Here is a 19,415-nt window from a genome sequence, read left to right on the forward strand (position 1 = left end):
CTTCCCTAGTTAGCATCCCAAGCCCTTTTGACGACTGCACCTTGTTCGTTTTTTTTTTTTTTTTTAATTAAAGTTTAGTTGATTCCCAATATTGTGTTTGTTTCAAGTGTACAGCAAAGTGTTTCAGTTAGGTTTGCGTGTGTGCGTTTTTCATAGTGGCTTTACCAATTCACATTCCTTAGGCGACGACCTCTTACATCTTACAGTCCAATACTGGTATTCTTCCGGTGGTCCTGGTCCTCCATCATTTCTCATGTTGGTTAGCTGCCCAGCACATCATTGGCATACATATGCCAGCAGTCATTCCAAGACTATAGATTCTAGATGACAGAGATTTATCCTGAACAGTACCTAGCTCAGGACCTGCCACCTGTTGAAAGATGCTTAGTCAATGAATACTACCAACAGAAGGCTAATGAACTGCTCTAATGCCACATCTGGAGGGCTCCATGACACATCCCCAGACCCACCCTGATGAAGCTACCAATTAGAGACAGACTATGACGGTGAGAGTGCGTTTAAAGGTAAAAAAGTAAATAAAGACATGGGTGAGGCCAAGAGCCTCAGAAGTGAACTGGCTAATTAAATGCAAGAATCTGTATGTGCAATCTGAGTGTCCATGCAGCCAGCAACATACTGTACATGAAAAATACACAGAAGAGACCATTTAATAATAGTCAATACAGATGTGCTTCCCACGAAATAATCCCATTCCACCAACAGGCTGACCTCTTCCCAAAAGTACCGTGGCTCCCGCTTCACCTTCTCATTCTCTCTACCACTTCAATCCACACGTCACATCAAGTATGGTTCCCAGGCGAGGTTTTAGAAAGAAGGGTAAGACCAGGCTCCCGAGTTTCTACTCCATTAAGATCTTCAAGGTACGTGGCGTAGTCACAAGCCGGGGGAGCCTGCAAACAGTTACTGGAGGGGAGGCATGACTCAGATAGGAGTTCTCAAGGCCCATTCTAACATTGACTGTTTTATACAAACCTGTTACCCAGGGCTTCTGCTGCCTGCTCCCATCACTTGTGCATGACTCTGGTAATGTCCTGCTCTAACTGACCCACTGGTCACTGACCTTGACAGAGCTCATTTGCACAGGCAGCTGTGCCTGCTTCTTAAAGTAGAAAAACCTGGAGTTCCCGTCATGGCTCAGTGGTTAGCGAACCCGACTAGCAACCATGAGGTTGCGGGTTTGATCCTTGGCCTTGCTCCGTGTGTTAAGGATCCTGTGTTTCTGTGGCTCTGGCGTAGGCCTCGGGTACAGCTCCAATTGGACCCCTAGCCTGGGAACCTCCATATGCCACAGGTGCAGCCCTAAAAAGAAAAAAAAAAAAAAAGCAGGAAAACCTGTCCGGCATTCCATTCTCTCACCAGGAACCCAAAACCCCTGCCAATCAGCACATTGCTCTCCCCCTCCTTTTGAAAATGAATGGCATTTAGAGATGTCTTGTTAAATCTCAGGATTCTGAACTAATATCCCATCACTTCAACCTTTAAAGTAGGTTAATGATGGAGTAAAAGTACATGTCAGCAATTTAACATAATATGCAAACACAGCTCTAAGCATATCCTTTCCAGCAGAAGACAGTAAATCGCTGTATCAAGGTCTTACATCAACTAGTTAATGCTTTCAAGGTGTGCCAGGAGAGGACAGGGTGACGCATTCATTGGAGATGATGGAGGAGCAGGGGAAAGTTGGTTGTTTCAAAGAATCTGCCAGCCGGGAGGTAAGACACCAAATTTAAGAATGATCAGACTTAACTACCCTTTCAAAACAGCCTTCTATTTTTTTAAAAAAAAAAAGTCACTAAAATACATTGTCACTATTCCCTATGAAGAGTACTTTCAAAGCAACGCAAAGTAGTGAAACTCCTTATGTTACAAACATAAGGTGTGCCTCTTTCTAAGTCTCAGAATAATTTGCCAACTTCCAATTTAATTATGACTGAGATTCAAGTCAACTGTAGAGTGTTCTTGAGATACACTTTCTGTAGATTCCAGCTGGCAGCAAGTGGAAAGATTCCAAATACATTCAAAATACACCCCGGAGTGGAAAGGCGGGGAGTAGTAAAAAAAAGGAAAAAAGAAATGAAATTCTTTATTTTATTCTATTTTATTTTATTTTATTTTATTGTCTTTTTGCTATTTCTTGGGCCGCTCCCCCGGCATATGGAGGTTCCCAGGCTAGGGGTCGAATCGGAGCTGTAGCTGCCAGCCTACGCCAGAGCCACAGCAACGCGGGATCCAAGCCGCATCTGCAACCTACACCACAGCTCACGGCAACGCCGGATCATTAACCCACTGAGCAAGGCCAGGGACTGAACCTGCAACCTCACGGTTCCTAGTCGGATTTGTTAACCACTGCGCCACGATGAGAATTCCAGAAATGAAATTCTTTAGAAAGAAATTTTCTTTCTAGGTTAACCACCAAGAACACAATCAGATATGACTTAGTCTGTTAACTTATAGTCTCTGTCAAGTAAGATTTTCCAAAACCTGCCTTATCTTTCCTGGAAATCAAAACTGAAAATCACTCCACAGGGCAAGGAAAACAGAGGGCTTCAAATTTTTTCAAATAGAGACATATAGACATCTTGAGATATTCTAGTGTTATCTCTAAGACCCCTTTCAGTTAGGAAAAACCATCAAGTCATAGTTTCCAACTTTTAAAATCAGTAGTGTGTTACCACTAATTAATATGTACCATGTTATCATTAGAGTTTAGATTCTATCTTCAAGGAAAGCCCAGAGAATATCAACGGATCCAGAGGCCTTTTGTAAACATCAGGTGACATTACACTTTAGAAAGAACTGGGGAGGAAAATGTTGAGCCTGAATTTTTGGCTTATTACCCAAATATAGCCACTGTCAGCTTTAAAAAAAAAAAAACGGGGGGGTGGCTGCACTTTCAGCAGTGGAAGTTCCCAGGCTAGGGATTGAACCCATGCCACAGCAGTGACCCAAGCTGCTGCAGGGACAATGCTGGATCCTTAACCTGCTGTTCCACAAGGAAACTCCTAAATTTCATTATTCTGATGTTTGTCAACTGTTGCCTTCCCTGTAAATGTTGAAGGTAGATTGATGAAGAATATGAAACCACATTTCCAGATTTTTAATCAGCATTGTGCTTCAAAATAGTCTTCATTTTACAGGAGAAAAATTTTATGGCACAGAAAGCCCCCGTGAATTATTCATCAGTTACAGAGTGTGCCAACATTCAACTCTTTGTACCTCTCAACAAGTGTGTGCATGTGCGTGTGAAGCGTCACATGCCTGGGCTCCCCAGTCCAGGACCTGGGTAGGAAGGCAAACCCCAGCTCACTGGAGATTCCTGGAAAACTAGGCGGAGCAGAGCGTTTAGAAGCGAAGGTAGGAGGCATATTGGCCCTACACGAGCTGACCCATAGCCTACTCTCCAGGAACCAAAATAAGTTACAATTGCTCATCTTAAGGGGTCCAGCACCACAAACATCAGCATGAGTCAACACGATCTGCTGGTGTCCATGGAGCAGCCTTTGAAATCACGCTGGGATGCCCATGAACTGTGGCACTGGCTGTCGGTCCCTGGGGATGCTGTGCAGGGTGAGGCAGGTCACTCCTGAACCCAGCCTGATGCGGAATAAACTCTCTCATAAAGCACAAGTGTAGGGGAGCATTTTAGGGATGGCATCCCTGACTCAAACGAAGCCACCAGTGTGCCCGATCTACAGAGATAAAAACTGTATCATAACACAGAAAGATGAAAGAATTCATCTCACAGCTGTGTTAACACAGAGGAGCTGTCATGGAGATGGAGGATGAAAGGAGAAGAGAGCGCATGAGCAGAAACGGGTCACAAATGCTGGCCCACGTGCACTGAGGACTCCTTCTAAAGTGCTCCAAAAGACAACCCACCTAAACTTAATTTAATTGAGCTGGACTCCTGCTACAAAGCCATCATGTCCATTTTTAAATCCCATTATATCGTTATCTGTGTTAATACACGACCATTTTATACAAACATGTGTTAGGCACATAGAGGGTTAATGCAACAGGCATACAACTATTTTAACCAAAGGGAAAGTCTCCGCATCCCTTCTCATCTTTACACACACAGCCTACCCCAGACAGCACATATGCCAAGTTTTCAGTATGGATGGATGGTCAAACCTTGGTTGTCTTTGGGGATGTGATGCGTGTCCATGAGCTCAGCAGGTTCCCAGGTCGTAAAGAGGCACAAAGCTCGAAGGTTTCAGCTTCTCTTCCAGGGGTGGCTGGCACTTGGAAGGGCTGCATCCACTCCTCGGAGGAAAGGCTTGGGCTCTGGCTTTCTTCCCACGAGTCTGTGGGCTGGGTTGGACGCGGCGAGGGGTGTGCCACCCAGAGGGTGTGTCCCAGCCAGCACAGGAAGAATGAGGAGTTTCCTGCATGATTCCAGCTCCTTCAAGGGCAGAATCCTCATCCCCTGACCGTCCCCTTCCCACCGATTCTAAAAGCCACTCTGAACAACACATCCATCCACTGACACCACAGCTGCAGAAAACTGTCCCTTCTGTGAAGACACTATTGAAACACGCCCAGAATGTATTCTTCCACACTGCACAATTCAGAACCCAGATTTTGATCAGTGTGACTGCACAATAACTCAAACATAGGCGACAAAGAAAGAAAAGGATTGATTTTTTGAAGCCTCCTCCTGCCTCCTCTTTTCACTTAATGAATTATCATCTCACCAGATGGGCTTTTAGCGCTTTTTTTTTTTTTTTTTTTTTTTTTTTTTTTTTTTTTTGTACTGGGATTTAACAAAAGTGCTCTAACTACAATCAGCCTGGTTGTTCCTCATGGTTCTGGATGTTGCTCCCTGACAGAATGCTGGTCTGAAAACAGTTATAGACTTTGAGCTCTTTTATATTAGATACGGGCTGCTTGAAAACAATGGCCTCATCGGAAAGGCTCAGCAAAGAGTCAGTAAAGCCCGATCTGGGCTGGATTACCTGCCACCTGCAAGCCAACCTTCCTCCCAGTTCCTTTTGAACACCAGGGCTTTTGCAAATTGGGAATGTTATTTTATTTTATTTTATTGCTTTTTAGAGCCACACCTGTGGCATATGGAAGTTCCCAGGCTAGGGGTTGAATCAGCACTATAGCTGCTGACCTACGCCACAGCCACAGCAATGCCAGATCTGAGCGGAGTCTGCAACCTACATCACAGCTCACAGCCATGCTGCAAATCCTTAACCCACTGAATGAGGCCAGGAATCGAACCCGCAATCTCATGGATCCTAGTCGGGTTCGTTACCACTGAGCCACAACAGGTACTCCCGAACTGGGAATGTTATGAAGACATGGTTTAAATGGGGAAAGTCACTGAGGACAAATATCCCCAGCCTCAAATACATTTATAGGAAGAAGGAAACTGGCAGAATTGTTTTAAGTGTGAGGGCAGATCATTTAATTGCCACCCCAAAGACTATGAGTACCAACACCGATTCTGACACCTTAATTTAATAAAATGGGTAGGTTATGTCTCATTAAATTAATATCAATTAATTTAATACCCATTGAAAGGAAAGATGACATGATCGCACTGTTTAAATATAAAGCTTGATTAACTGAACATTCCCAGCTCACTCTCTTCTCCATCTGGGTGGCTTTTTCGTTTTGCTTTGAAATGGCTCTGGAGACAGCCAGCCTCCTGGGTCACCCCACCCTCCCTTCCTCGAGTCCAGGCCACCGCCTGGAACCTCATGCCCCTGATAATGTCCTTCTGAGTTGGCCAAAGCACCAGGCGCCAGACAAAGGATCACAACTGGACCACTAGTTGATAAAATGCTTGGCATCTGCAGAGCTGTCATGTGTTAGCTGCTACCAAAAGGCCAGTCGCATTTATTGAAATCCTCTGATTACGCCTAATGCCCGGCATTCTCCTGACAGTGATTCCATAGTTCAGCCCTGATGTGCTTCTGTTAGTGTCTCAGGATTCTTCCCATAAGGATGGAACAGAAGTCTTTTACAGTTGCATTTTGTTTCTCATTGTCCTCATTTCAACTGTAATGAAAGCTAGTTTTGCCTTTTTTTTTCACTATTTTTTCTTTTTCTTTTTTTTTTTTTTTTTTTTTTTTTCTTTTGCCATTTCTTGGGCCACTCCCGTGGCATATGGAGGTTCCCAGGCTAGGGGTCGAATCAGAGCTGCAGCCGCTGGCCTACGCCAGAGCCACAGCAACACTGGGTCGGAGCTGCGCCTGTGACCTACACCACAGCTCACGACAACGCTGGATCCTTAGCCCACCAAGCAAGGCCAGGGATCAAACCTGCAACCTCATGGTTCCTAGTCGGATTCATTAACCACTGAGCCACGACAGGAACTCCGGTGGGTTGTTTTTCCTTCTCCCTTGAAATCTCAGATTATATTCCCTAACTGATTTAAATGAAAGAGAGAAGAAACCACACGTAGTGCTGTAGCTATTTTCTGGGGCTAAAACAGGATTTTAGTTTAAAAGCAATCTGCATGGTTTCCTTGCCTTTTATGAGGCAGGACGGTCCGGAGCAGGGCTGGGGCACAATCTAACCTGGCAACTATGACCTTGAAGAGTGAGCCAATAGAGTAGTTCCTTCCTAGTCATGGTCTCCCATTTTTTTTAAGTTTTTAAATTGAAGTATAGTTGATTTACAGTGTTATATCAATTTCTGCTGTACAGCCAAGTGACCCAGTTATGGTCCTCCAAATTTGACTTCTGATACTTTGGCCAATGATTAGAATCCAGAAGCCAGCTGCATAAAAACTGTTTAAAATCCACAACCATTTTCCAATTAAACAGCAGTGGTACTCCTCCAATTCATTCTAAATCTGGAGCTACTGCTGAGTGCTCTTACCTTACGTAATGACTCGGTCACCTCCCAAAGATGGAGCAGAAGCCTTTCCCAAATGATGCTCCTCAGAAGTCTTCCCCGAAAAACGACTGGCAGTCCACGAAATTAATAAAAAATGCCTTAAATTGTATATTCACCTATATTTGAGAAATGCTTCATTAAACACTGTTCAACAGGTTTCTTAACCATGGACTTCTCAAAGTACTGATAAGCGTGTGTGCCTTGTCAGTCTTTAAGAGAGAATAAAGTAGGAGGCATTTCCTAAATTTAATGGACCAGAGAACGCCCAACCCCAGCACAAATAATCACTGACCGCGAAACAGAGTTTGGAAACACTACTCTAAGGAAGCAGAGGGCTAGGAGGGAATTTAGAAATAATTGGCTTCATAGGGTCAAAGATGAGAAATCTTCCAGCCAGAGGAATTTAAGATCTTGCCAAGGCCACAGAGGACACATAAGGAGGAGAATTCTGACCGGCAACATTGATCTGCTATTTGGATGGCTATACGAGGCCACAGTGCCTGGTTCTGTTTGCAAGTCAGGTCTGGTCCCTGTGATACTAACCTGGGAACACAGGTGCTGCATGTCCTAGGCAAACGGTACCTCTTGCAGCAGATCCTGCTAACAGACCTGGCCCGGGAGATGAAGCCTCCCATAATATAATTTATAGCAGAGCTGAGAGTGGAAAACAGCAGATATTAATAACAAACCATGCACAGGGCCCTGGCCCCATCATTGGAACTAAGCAGGAGAGACAGCAACTTGAAGCAAATTTAATTTCATAAGAAAAATGATTCTATTGGGAAAGACGGAAACTAAATTTCTTAAAAGGTCATATTCAATTAGGAAGAGGACCCCTGCAGACCCTAACTAGAAAGGCACATTTCCCTTGAACTTGTGTTCCAATGGTATTCAGTTATAAGCCCAGATAATTGGCCTCAACCCAAGCTCAGCTATGTGACTGCATGGGAAAGATCAATTTCAAGAACGAAAAGAACTTGCAGTTCACCACCCACTTAAACAGAAAGCACTCCGATGGTGGCTTCATCTAGATATGCTCTTCACAGCACCCACTATCTCTGTGCTCCTTGACCCAGTTTCTGCTGATGATTTCCACAGTGGATCCCATGTCATTGTTTTTGTGACTGGAAATGAAATTTTATGGACTTTACTGAGATAATATCAACGCCTGCTACCTATGGTCATTGATATATCTCTGCCTCATAAACCACAAATAGAACAGCCTTATTACTATTCACAGCTCACATTTACCAAGGACTCACTCTCCGCAGGTACTGAATGAAGTGAGTTCAGAAATCTCACTGATTTCTTATAACCCTCTGAGACAGGTACCACGCTCATCTCCATCTGAAAGATGAAGTAACTCCACTAATAGAAGATGCAGCTGGCACTTGGTCACAAGCAGTCTGAGTCAGAGACCATGCCCAGGATGCTAAAACTCGCTTGAGAATATTAAACAGCCCAGAGCAAATCGTTGAACCAGAAAGGATGCCAAAGCCATCTCCATGCCTGAAATAATGGTGGGATGATCAAAAAAAATGAGTTTAGCCCAATAAAAAGTAAGAGTATGTCCAAGGCTGCCGATGCTTTTTGCAAAAAGTCTAAATGCTGAAGACTATATGGGAGAAGTAGGTAGTTATTATCAACATCAAAAGAATCACTTTTCTGAGTCATATTCTGTTTTCAAGAGAGTCTCCTGAATTAATCTTCACAAGGACACTTAGCCGATGGGTAGTGCCTGTCTCTGCAAGGGCTGCAGTGAGGGGACAGCCATTCTGGCAGGCTGCTCCCCAAACCTCAGGCCCAGGTTGGAGGTGCCATCCAATACTTACCAGACCCTGCATCTTGACCTGGCCCTACTGCTAATGCACCAATGATCTAGGCCGATCACCAAAATGACTTCTAAATATGCAGAATGGGCCAATAATACCTGCTCTACTTACATCAGAAGAGGTAAGAAATAAAAGAAAGACGGAAACCATATTTTCGATCAACTTTTTTTCTTTTCCCTTTCTCACTTTCTTTCTTCCTTTCTTTTCTTTTTTTCGTTTTTCTGGCCTCACTTTACCAAAAAGGACTTGAGAGGAACACTCCAGTCCACAGAAACCAAATTCCCCACATCAAACAACAAGCTGAATGGAAACAAGCTGCCACATGGGAATCCATCAGCTAAAGTTTATGCTTATCTTAATCACTGCTTGATACTGCCCCCCAACACCTGCTTCCACCACCCCAAAGTGCAGCTAATATTCTTCAAGCAGTTACTCTGCCCCAAGACAAAAAGATAAACATTTCTTACATGCATCTCCCAAGTTTTCCTCATAACAACCTTCGAAGGTAAGTCATTGGAAGAAGGGTGTTACGAATCCCTCTTTAAGAGATGAGAAAACTAAGCCTAGGGAGAAAGAATTTTTCTCCAAGTCACAGCTTGTGGTCAGGGGAGCAGGGACTTGGACTCTGGTCTATATGTGTTTATCACTGAGCTGTGATCAGGTGGCTGAATCTCAACACCCTCGAGCCTTCTCCACATCACTCTGCAGAGAGAATCCGTGGCAGCTACCACCCAGGATCAATGCTGTTATGTCTGTGAACCTTTTCAAATAAAGGGGGACTGATGAGAAGCAGAGTGTACTTAGGGGTTGCCATCGGACACCTTCTGCATTGCCCATGCAGAGCTAAGAAGCAGGCAATCATGGATGTGCCATTTCCCTCCTCTCCCACTTTTATCCATTTCATCTGCCCTGACTCTTACTCCTGCTGGGCTAGGCTAGAGGGATTTAAAACCATTCCATACTCCCTACAAATACAGCAGCCTTTTTGGAGTTCCTGCTGTGATGCAGTGGGTTAAGAATCTGACTGCTGCGGCTCGGGTTGCTGCAGGGGCACAGATTCCATCCCTGGCCCCGCGCAGTGGGTTAAAGGATCTGGCTTTGCCACAGCTACAGTGTAGGTCGGCTTGGGTTCAATCCCTGGCTGGGAATTCCATATACTATGGGATGCGGCCATAAATAACAACGACAACTTAGGCATTGTCCTTTCATGATTCATTTGGCACAAATAAACTGGAGGAACTGGGGTATGACAATCTTTCTGTGCCTTTGAAAAAACTGCAATGAAGTTTAAAACGAAAACAATTATTGCAGAATGAAGCAATTCTACCTTCTTTCATTGTCAGAGGGTCACACAGTAAATTAAATCATGATTTAAACCCTAAAGTCTAGATTGTTATAATTTCCATGTTAATTACCATTTGGCTCACAAGTGACGCATATGACCATAGTGACTGCAAAATATTCTACATATAGCTTCACCCCTAAAGAAAGGAGGATATTTTTTGACTGTGTGATACACAGTAGGCTTCATTTTATATGGACTTTTTTGTTGTAGAAGGTGGGAAAATAGAATAAACACCTAGAAAATACACACTTGCCCTGGAAATGTTGCATTTTAATTTGTTTATTCAATGGAAGAGCATGTGCCCACACAAAGAACAAAATAAAAATAAAATCACTGGATTTTTACTTTTACTTATTTTTCAAAAATCATTCAATGAGTTTTATTATAGTTATAGTTGCACAACCATCATCATAACCTAATTTTAGAACATAAAACAACCATTTATTTATGGTCTCATGCAAACTAATTGTTCCAAAGACTTCCCTATTGACTTTTGAAAATCTTAATATTTTGTCTCTGCCAGCTCCCAAGTCTCATCTTTTCTGAGATCATTTGTTTACTTTAGCAAAGGGAATTGGGCTAGTCTGTAACTCTTTACATCACAACTTTATAAACTTGGTCAAAAATCAAAAAACAAAAAAAAATCTTCCTACACTGTTCCAAATTCAAGAGGATAAGTCTAGTTTAAGGTGTGTTTTATGGTACAGAAAAAAAAAAAGTAACAACATGCCTTAAAACCTTTCAAAATAAGTCAATACTGAGGATGTCTTGCTAAACCTTTTTAGGGTTTCTAGTAACCTAGCAATGAGGTCAAGCACAAAATTGCCTTTAGCAATCAAATACTCCTCCCCAGCAATAGCACAGACTGGACGGAAGCTAGAGGGAGCCTGCAGATCACCTAGTCCGCTGGTTTTTAAGCTCAGACACAGAAGGAGGCTTCGCAGGGACTGGTGAGGGATTAAAGGAGAGGGGTTGACTCTGGCTTCACCCCAACTTCCACCAGAGAAGTTTCAGCTCATCTATTTTATTTTCTGGGCTTCCTGAGGAGCCTTTATTTGAAGAAAGGGGTCCATAGCTAAAAACAAATATACGCATTTTGAAAAGTTCCCATCCTGTCCCATCCTTTCATTTTCTTTTATTTTTTCTTTTATTTTTTTATTGTCTATTAATTTTTTTTCCTTTTTTTGTTAAATTATTTCCCCAATATATTTTTTTTTCTACTGTACAGCATGGTGACCCAGTTGCATATACATGTATACATTCTATTTTCTCACATTGTCATGCTCCATAAGTGACCAGACATAGTTCCCAGTGCTACACAGCAAGATCTCATTGCTCATCCAGTCCAAAGTCCATAGTTTGCATCTATTAACCCCAAGCTCCCCATCCACCACACTCCCTCCCCCTCCCTCTTGGCAACCACAAGTCTATTCTCCAAGTCCATGATTTTCTTTTCTGTGGAAAGGTTCATTTGTGCTCTATATTAGATTACAGATATAAGTGATATCATATGGCATTTGTCTTTCTCTTTCTGACTTAACTTCACTAAGTGTGAGAGACTCTAGTTCCACCCATGTTGCTGCAAATGGCATTATGACGTTCTTTTTTATGGCTGAGTAGTATTCCATTGTGTATGTATACCATATCTTGCTAATCCAATCACCTGTCAATGGACATTTGGGTTGTGTCCCAAATCCTTTCATTTTAGAAAAGACGAAAATGAAGACTAGGGATGGTTAGTGGCTAGTCCTAGGTCCCAGAGTAAGACAGCTTTACAACTGACCATGGGCTCTGAGCAACGTATGAGCACTTCCACAAGATGTGGCAGCCACAGCTCCTGAAGACCACGTCCCCTGGCCTCATGCAGAACATGTTCAGGTCCATCTACAACAGCTCTTTCAGAACAGCCCACAACCACAAGGCAGGCTTGCAGGTGCTCCAGTGGTCTTATTCCTACTCTTAACATTTTTGTTTGTTTCATTTCTTTTCTTTTCTTTTTTCTGGCCACCCCACAGCATATGGAGTTCCTGGGCCAGGGATCAGATCCGAGCCACAGTTGTGACCTACATGGCAGCTGCAACAACATCAGCTCCTTTAAACTACTGTACTAGACCAGGGATCAAACCCGCATTCTAGCGCTGCAGTGACGCCGCCAATCCCACCGCGCCACAGTGAGAAATACCCTCAACATTTTAAAGTGCTAGATTGAGAGACTGGGGGCAGAAAAGTAGCAAGGGCCCTGCCAATTTACAACAAAAAATAAAAACCTTCCGAAGTTGACCATAAATCAATTTAAAAATCTTTGCTTGACAAAAGTTGAATTTACACTCAAATCAGAATGGAAGCAGGATCTGTCCTGCTTGCTGGGATCTTTGTTCCTTTGCAAACCACAGCTGAGCTCCCTGTCTGAGGTCTTGCCCCAGGGTCATGCTAGGTACTCATCATGATACCAGACTTAACCAGCCTCCACAGTTAGTCTGGGGTTGCATTCTGCATAAATACCACCATTGCTGCCTCTAGGAGGGTGGGGTCCCCATTTCGTAAAAAATGATGAAACCAAATGATGAGTAACAAAAACTTATACCTTAGACTGGACTGTTCCAGCTCTCCCCAGGGTCTCTGATTTACAAAAGGCTCCTTTAAATAGACTCCTAAAATAATCCTAGTTCCCATGCACTATGTGAGCATCTAAGGAAGTTATTTTAGCTTTACCTGCCGCAGCTTTCTCACCTGTAAGATGTGGATAATTAACACGCCTACCTTACCAGGTGTCGCAAGAATTTCAGTAAACAGTTCCTGGCACATAGAAACCTTTATATAAATATTAGTCATTGTTGGTCTTATTTTGTTTTCTTAAAAAGGCATTATTTAAGCACCAGACAGAGAGACCAGGGATGGGAAAGCAGTAAGAGCCCTGTCAATTTAAGATGAAAAATGAAAACAAAATTGTTCTGAAGTTGAATGCAAAGCAATAGAAAATAATAATTGGTTATTATTGGATTTAAAAAAATGAAATTGACAAGTGAATTGGGATCACAGTCAGCTCCACCACCCACTCCAGGGCCAAGCTGGAGCAGACGCCGCACCATCATCCAGGAACTTGTTAGAAGTGCAGAATCCAGAGTTCCCATCATGGCTCAGGGGTAATAAGCCCAACTCGTATTCCATCCCCCGCCTCGCTCAGTGGGTTAAGGATCCAGTGCTGCCGTGAGCCGTGGTGTAGGTCACAGACGTGGCTCAGATCCTGTGTTGCTGTGGCTGTGGCATAGGCTGGCAGCTGTAGCTCTGATTCAACCCCTAGCCTGGGAACTTCCACATGCTGTGGGTGCCGCCCTAAAAAGACAAAAGAAAGAAAGAAAGAAAGAAAGAAAGAAAGAAAGAAAGAAAGAAAGAAAGAAAGAAAGAAAGAAAGAAAGAAAGAAAGAAAGAAAGAAAGAAAGAATCTCAACACCCAACCCCAACCCCACTCCCACCTACCAGATCGGAATCTGCCTTTTAACAAGATCTCCAGGGAATTTATATGCATATAAAAGTTGGTGAAAGGCTGCTTTTTGCCATACCCTGAGATTTTAGCATATAGGTTAAAGGAAAAAGACCTCATTCTGCACTTATACCTCCATACAGTTTCCTAAATCCTAGACCCCTCGTCTTAGATGGTTTTAACCAACCTGAGTCTTAAAGCAGATGTTCCTTTCATGGGTCATAACAATATGTCAGAAGGACATCAAGAGCAGTGAAATTGCCTCTTGTTAGTGATGTCATCACCACAATCATGATGAATGGCTAACATATATTAAGCTCTTAAATATTCAAGGATTGATGCAAGGTGCTTTCCATATGTTCTTGCTGAATCCTCACAGTACTCTTGCAATTATTACCATGTCCATTTTACAGATGAGGGAACTGAAGCTAAAATAGGCTACATCACTTTCTCACATCCAAGTTCAGTGGGGAAAACGGCCTTTCTGAACTCCACTCTCTTTCTCAAAATTGATACCTACACCATCAAAATCACATCTCTGTCAAGTAGGGAGCAGTAATTCTCTCTCTTCTTAGGTGAAGAAAACTTAGACATAGAAATGGTGAATGAACGAGGTAGAGTCCACAACCTGAGACTTAGGTCAGAACCAAATCCATCAGGATTTGAGTATTTTGAGTTAAAGAATTCTGCTGCTAGAGATACCAAGGATAATGATGGCATTGAAGAGGTGGGTGGAAACATATAAAAATGAAAAGAAAGGTTTCCATTTATTAAGCTTTGCCCAACCAAGGGACTTCAAATTTTAATCTCTAAAGTTAAGATCTTTATTAGGGTGTCAGATTTTTTGGCAAACCAGAACTTCCAGCTTTTCACTGCCATCACTTGTAGCAACTGGCCCTTATCAGTATATCTCAGCTCTCATCCTACACAATGATATTCTTGCACACCTGTGAAATTCTCCTAATTACAGCCTCCCTGATGTCCCTCCCTAGCTTTCCATCCAAGTTTGATATCCAAATAGTTTAGAACTCAGAAAGATGAGTGGCAATCATTCCTTGATAGCACCAGTGTCATAAATCAAAGACACACAGAATCAAGTGATCAGGACTACATACCCAAGCCAGAATGAATGCCTTCTTCCTCTGTCCCCAAGAGCAGCAGGGGAAGAGTCAGGATTTGTTGAATAAAAATTCTGTTAGTTTGTGAAGGCTGTTGCAACAAAAATACTAAAGATGGGGGTGGCTTAAACAACAGAAGGTTCTCAAAACAGCAGAAATGTATTTTCTCAAGGTTCTAGAGGCTGGAAGTTCAAGGTCAAGGTTTTGGCAGGTACAGCTTCTGAGGCATCTCTCCTCGGCTTGCCGACAGCCACCCTCTTGCTGCTCCCTCACAGCTCAGCCCACTGTGTGCATATATGTCTCCTCTTTCTCTCTTCCTCTGTATGCAAATGTCCTCTTCTTATAAGGACACCAGTCATATTAGTTGAGGACCTGCTCTAACTAGCCCATTTTAATTTAATTACATCTTTGAAGGCCTTATCTCAAATACACTTACAGTCTGAGGTCCTGGGGCAGGGCGAGGAGAGGGTAGGGCTTCAATACATGCATTTGGGGAGGAGACAATTCAACTCATAGCAGATACAGAATGGATCTTTTCTTCCGTTGTCACCTAAGCCCAAGGGCTGTGCTGAGGCCTTCTCAAAGATGTGATAAATTCATTTGAGTAATAAAAAAATTAAAAAATAATAAAAAAAGGACAAGAATGTGCAATGATTGGAATCTCTCAGAGCCAGGACTCAGAGCACTCTGGAGGGAGAAGGAAGAGGAGCAAGTTCCATATCAGAGCTTCCAGGTCTACTCAGCCTAGCTTCTTCCCTGCCCCCACTCATCACAAGTTCAGGTGAGGTCACATGGAGGTGGGTTTTTAACAAAATTTAAATGGCACTTCTAACAGCGTAAGTCTGAGATATGAACACGTACCACTAAAAAGTACCAACTGGAAAGAACTGGCAGCTTGCAAGGCCTCCAGTGCCTGGAGGCACATGCTCCTGAGTGATGAGGTGCTGAGTCCTGGGAGCTGGCACTGGGCATCCCAGACAGGTGTCCTATGCAGCAGGAGAGCCAGGAGGTGAGAGCCAGCCCCAGGCCGGCCCACTCAGCCCCCTGCGGCAGCACCAACAAATGTCAGTGAGTGGGAGGGAGGAAAACCACACGGAGAGGGCGTGTCAGGAGGTGCTGGTTCCACACAGGGTATGTGCAAACAGCTTCTAACAGCAAATTAGATGTTACTGGTTCACAGGCATCTAAACCATGATACCATAGGAACAGAGAAAGACTAACATGAGAGTGACGTTTGCTATTAAAATGAAAGCCCACAATCAATTAGTCTAATAAACCTTGACAATTTAGACTGCTCTAATTTTCCATTTTAGTAATTCTGCTATTCCTTGCATCATCCATCTTTAAACTTGAATCTCCAAACCTTTCCGTATTATTATAAAATTCCATAATCTTCCTTGGGGTTTCGAAAGATTATTTTGTCATTTTGTTTGATATATGATCGGTAAGTAAAACTTAAAAAAATAAAGTACATCTTATTTTATATCAATACATTACTAATGTATCAAAGATTACATTTGAGAGACCTCTTGTACACACAGAACAATGCAGTTATAAAGGAAAATGACACCAGCAAGGAAGCAGGAGGAAAAATTAATCCCCCAAATAGAAATTTCCTTGGAGTTCCCATCGTGGCGCAGTGGTTAACGAATCCAACTAGGAACCATGAGGTTGCGGGTTCGGCCCATGCCCATGCTCAGTGGGTTAACAATCCGGTGTTGCCGTGAGCTGTGGTGTAGGTTGCAGACGCGGCTCGGATCCCGCATTGCTGTGGCTCTGGCGTAGGCCGGTGGCTACAGCTCCGATTGGACCCCTAGCCTGGGAATCTCCATATGCCGCAGGAGCTGCCCAAGAAATGGCAAAAAGACAAAAAAAAAAAAAAAAAAAAAGAAAGAAAGAAATTTCCTTATTAACCTATTATTGCATATGAAGAAACAACTAAGAATCACTAGACATTTGAGGGAAAACAAACAGCACAAAATGGGACCAAGATGAAAACATAAACACATGATTCTAGAGAATACAAATAATTCATACAACAGATGATCAAAATAAAAATTCAAATTCAATTCATGTCCTCTAAGTTATCTGAGAACATACGGTGTCCATGAAATAAAGATGAGAAAAGATTAAAGGATCAATCAGCGAAAAGAGAATTTTGGGAAATTAGAAATTATTGGGAAAATAAAAAGAAATTCAATAGGCAGCCTAGAAGAACATGTCAAGAATATTTCCAAGAAGGCCGAAACAAAATAAAAAAGAGATTGAAAATACGAAAGAAGAATTAAAAGAGATGGAGAATGCCCAGCATCCATTTCATTAGGAGTCTCAGAAAGAGAGGGCAGAGAAGAGGGAAGAAAGTAATAAAAGAAAATTCCCCATACCTAAAGAAAGACACAGGTCCTCACTCTGAAAGGGCAAACCCAGTGCTGAATAGAATGAAGAAAAAAGGACAATCAGCAAGACATATCATGGTAGAATTTCCAACCTCCAAACATAGAGAGAAGATCCCCAAAACTATCAGGGACCAAATTATGTTACCAAGAAAGGAAAAGGAATCAAGCTGCTATCAGACGTGGCAGCCACTCTGGACTCAAGAAGGCAGTGGAACAAAGCCTTCCACCTTTAGGGGGAAACATAGCTTTGAATCTGGACATCTCCACCAGGTCTGTCCAGCATGTGGGCAAAATAAGACCTTTTCAGATATGCAAGGATTCCACTGGCTTCCTGTGCACCCTAAAAAGTTACCTGAAGATTGACTCAGAAGGAAAAATTAATTCTCAAACATAAAACTATAGATTCCAAGAAAATGTAGAATGAGTTTAAGAACAAAATGATGGTGATGCTTGTTCCATAATGAAAGCCCTGCAACAGATTTAGAAACATGGTTAGACCATGGTCAGAGGGTTCCAAGAACACATCTTCAAGAAAATAGATTTTCATTCAACAAGTTAGTATGATTAAGATGGAAGATCCTAGTGATGTCTTTAATATATTCATTTTGCTTAGCAAAAAAAAAAAAAAAAGAAGAATTGGGATTAAAGTTTTGTGTACATTAAAAATCTATATAAGAAAATCATGATGCAACTATAAAACAAACTAAAAAGTAACATATTTTTGAGCAAAAAAGGGTTTTGGAAAAGGACCCTTGGATGATGATGCTTAGATAACACTTGAGCAGTCTTTTAGAGCAAAATAGAATTAGCACCCCAAATAATTCTTTCTCTACAGGTCCAATCACATACCTGCTTCTGCAGTTAAAAATAGCTACATAATTTTAATGTTATAAATGCTTTCTATTAGTTTTTCAATCTCAAAATCAATCCATAATAAACAAGAAAGCCTGAAAGTTAGAATTACAACATAAATCTTGACAATGTAAAAGCAGGTATAGAGAGAGCAGCGAGAAGGCAGAAAAAGTGGGTAGGAGAAGAAAAGTGAGGTGAGAGAGTAAAACCTCGTCTTTCACATAATAAGGACTTAAGGGGCATTATCAAAAATCAGATCAAGCATGTTATTTAGAGTGATAGAGACAGCCAACATATTTAAAACTATTAAAACTCTGGAAGTGAGTGCTAAAGTTACTAGTTAAGAGACATTGTTGAAAGAAATGCAAATATTAAACATATTATTTTTGAATTGTAGTGGTATCCGGCAGAAGTAAAAATAAACTTTTAAAACAATTATACCTGCTATAAAAGGGCAACACAAGGGATCCTGTGGTGATACACCTGCTCTATATCTTGGCTGAATCAATGTCAATAAACTGCTCGGGATGTCGTACTTTGTATGGCAAGATACTGCCCAGCTCCATGACAGAATTATGCAAAGAATTATTTCAGTGATTATATTCTTAATTCCACCTAAGAATTCTACCAAGCTAATACATTTCTATTCCCAGCTGTACTGAGGTATCACTGACAACTAAAACTGGAAGATGCGTAACATGTACAATGGGATGGTTTGATATAAACACACACTGTGAAAGGATTCCCACTCCAACGTTAATTAATATATCACCTCATAGTTACCTTTTGTGTGTGTGTGTATGTGTGCGTGTGCGTGTGTGTGTGTGTGTGTGTGTGTGTGTGAGGTGGGTAGTTTAAGATCTTCTCTCTCGGCAAACTATTTTACAACACGGTATTACCAACTACAGTCACCCTGCTATACATTAGATCCTCAGAACTTAATCTTATCACTGAAAGTTAATACCTTTTTACCAACCTCTCTCTATTTCCTCGCCACCAGCAACCACTCTTCTACCCACTATTTCTATGAGTTTCACGTTTTTTTTTTCAGATTCCACATGTAAGTGATACCCTAATACATTTCTAGATGCATACACAGTAAGTTAATACATTATATGTGAAGAATGCATTAGGATATTGGGACTAGTTCTCCTGTGAAACTTCACTGAAAAAGGTGCTCTAGGAGTTCCCATTATGGCGCAGCAGAAACGAATCTGAATTTAGGAATGATGAGGTTGCGGGTTCAATCCCTGGTGTCACTCAGTCAGTTAAGGATCTGGTGTTGCTGTGCTGTGGTGTAGGCCAGCTCCAATTCAATTCCTATCCTGGGAACCTCCATATGCTGCGAGGGCAGCCCTAAAAAGAAAAAAAGGAAAAAAAAAAAGGCTGTTCTACACAAAACACTATAAATAGTTGCTGAGATATATTAAAGGAAACCTAAAGCAATGCAGAAATATATCCTGTCTAAACCAATTTTAAAGTAAACATGGGAACATAAGAGCCTAGGAACACCAA

The 19,415-nt window shown here is 42.1% G+C and overlaps 1 protein-coding gene across 12 annotated transcripts in view; it reads right to left on the reverse strand.

Moving 5' to 3' along the window:
• ABLIM1 (actin binding LIM protein 1) overlaps positions 1–19,415 on the reverse strand; it is a 348,912-nt gene that overhangs the window by 246,782 nt on the left and 82,715 nt on the right. The window contains exon 1 of one of the 12 annotated variants that reach the window (XM_021073368.1): positions 6,859–13,213. The exons of 8 other annotated variants lie outside the window; for them this stretch is intronic. Coding sequence is in view for 2 of the 4 variants with exons in the window: in XM_013983753.2 (XP_013839207.1) it covers positions 4,156–4,189 (34 nt within the window). In the remaining 2 variants the exon portion in view is untranslated. Of the gene's footprint in view, positions 1–4,155; positions 4,725–6,858; positions 13,214–19,415 lie in introns of those variants that run through there. 3 more of the 12 variants (XM_021073380.1, XM_013983753.2, XM_021073378.1) reach the window with 3 other exon arrangements.

This window comes from Sus scrofa, chromosome 14 (assembly GCF_000003025.6).
Source record: "Sus scrofa isolate TJ Tabasco breed Duroc chromosome 14, Sscrofa11.1, whole genome shotgun sequence".
NCBI lineage: Eukaryota > Metazoa > Chordata > Mammalia > Artiodactyla > Suidae > Sus > Sus scrofa.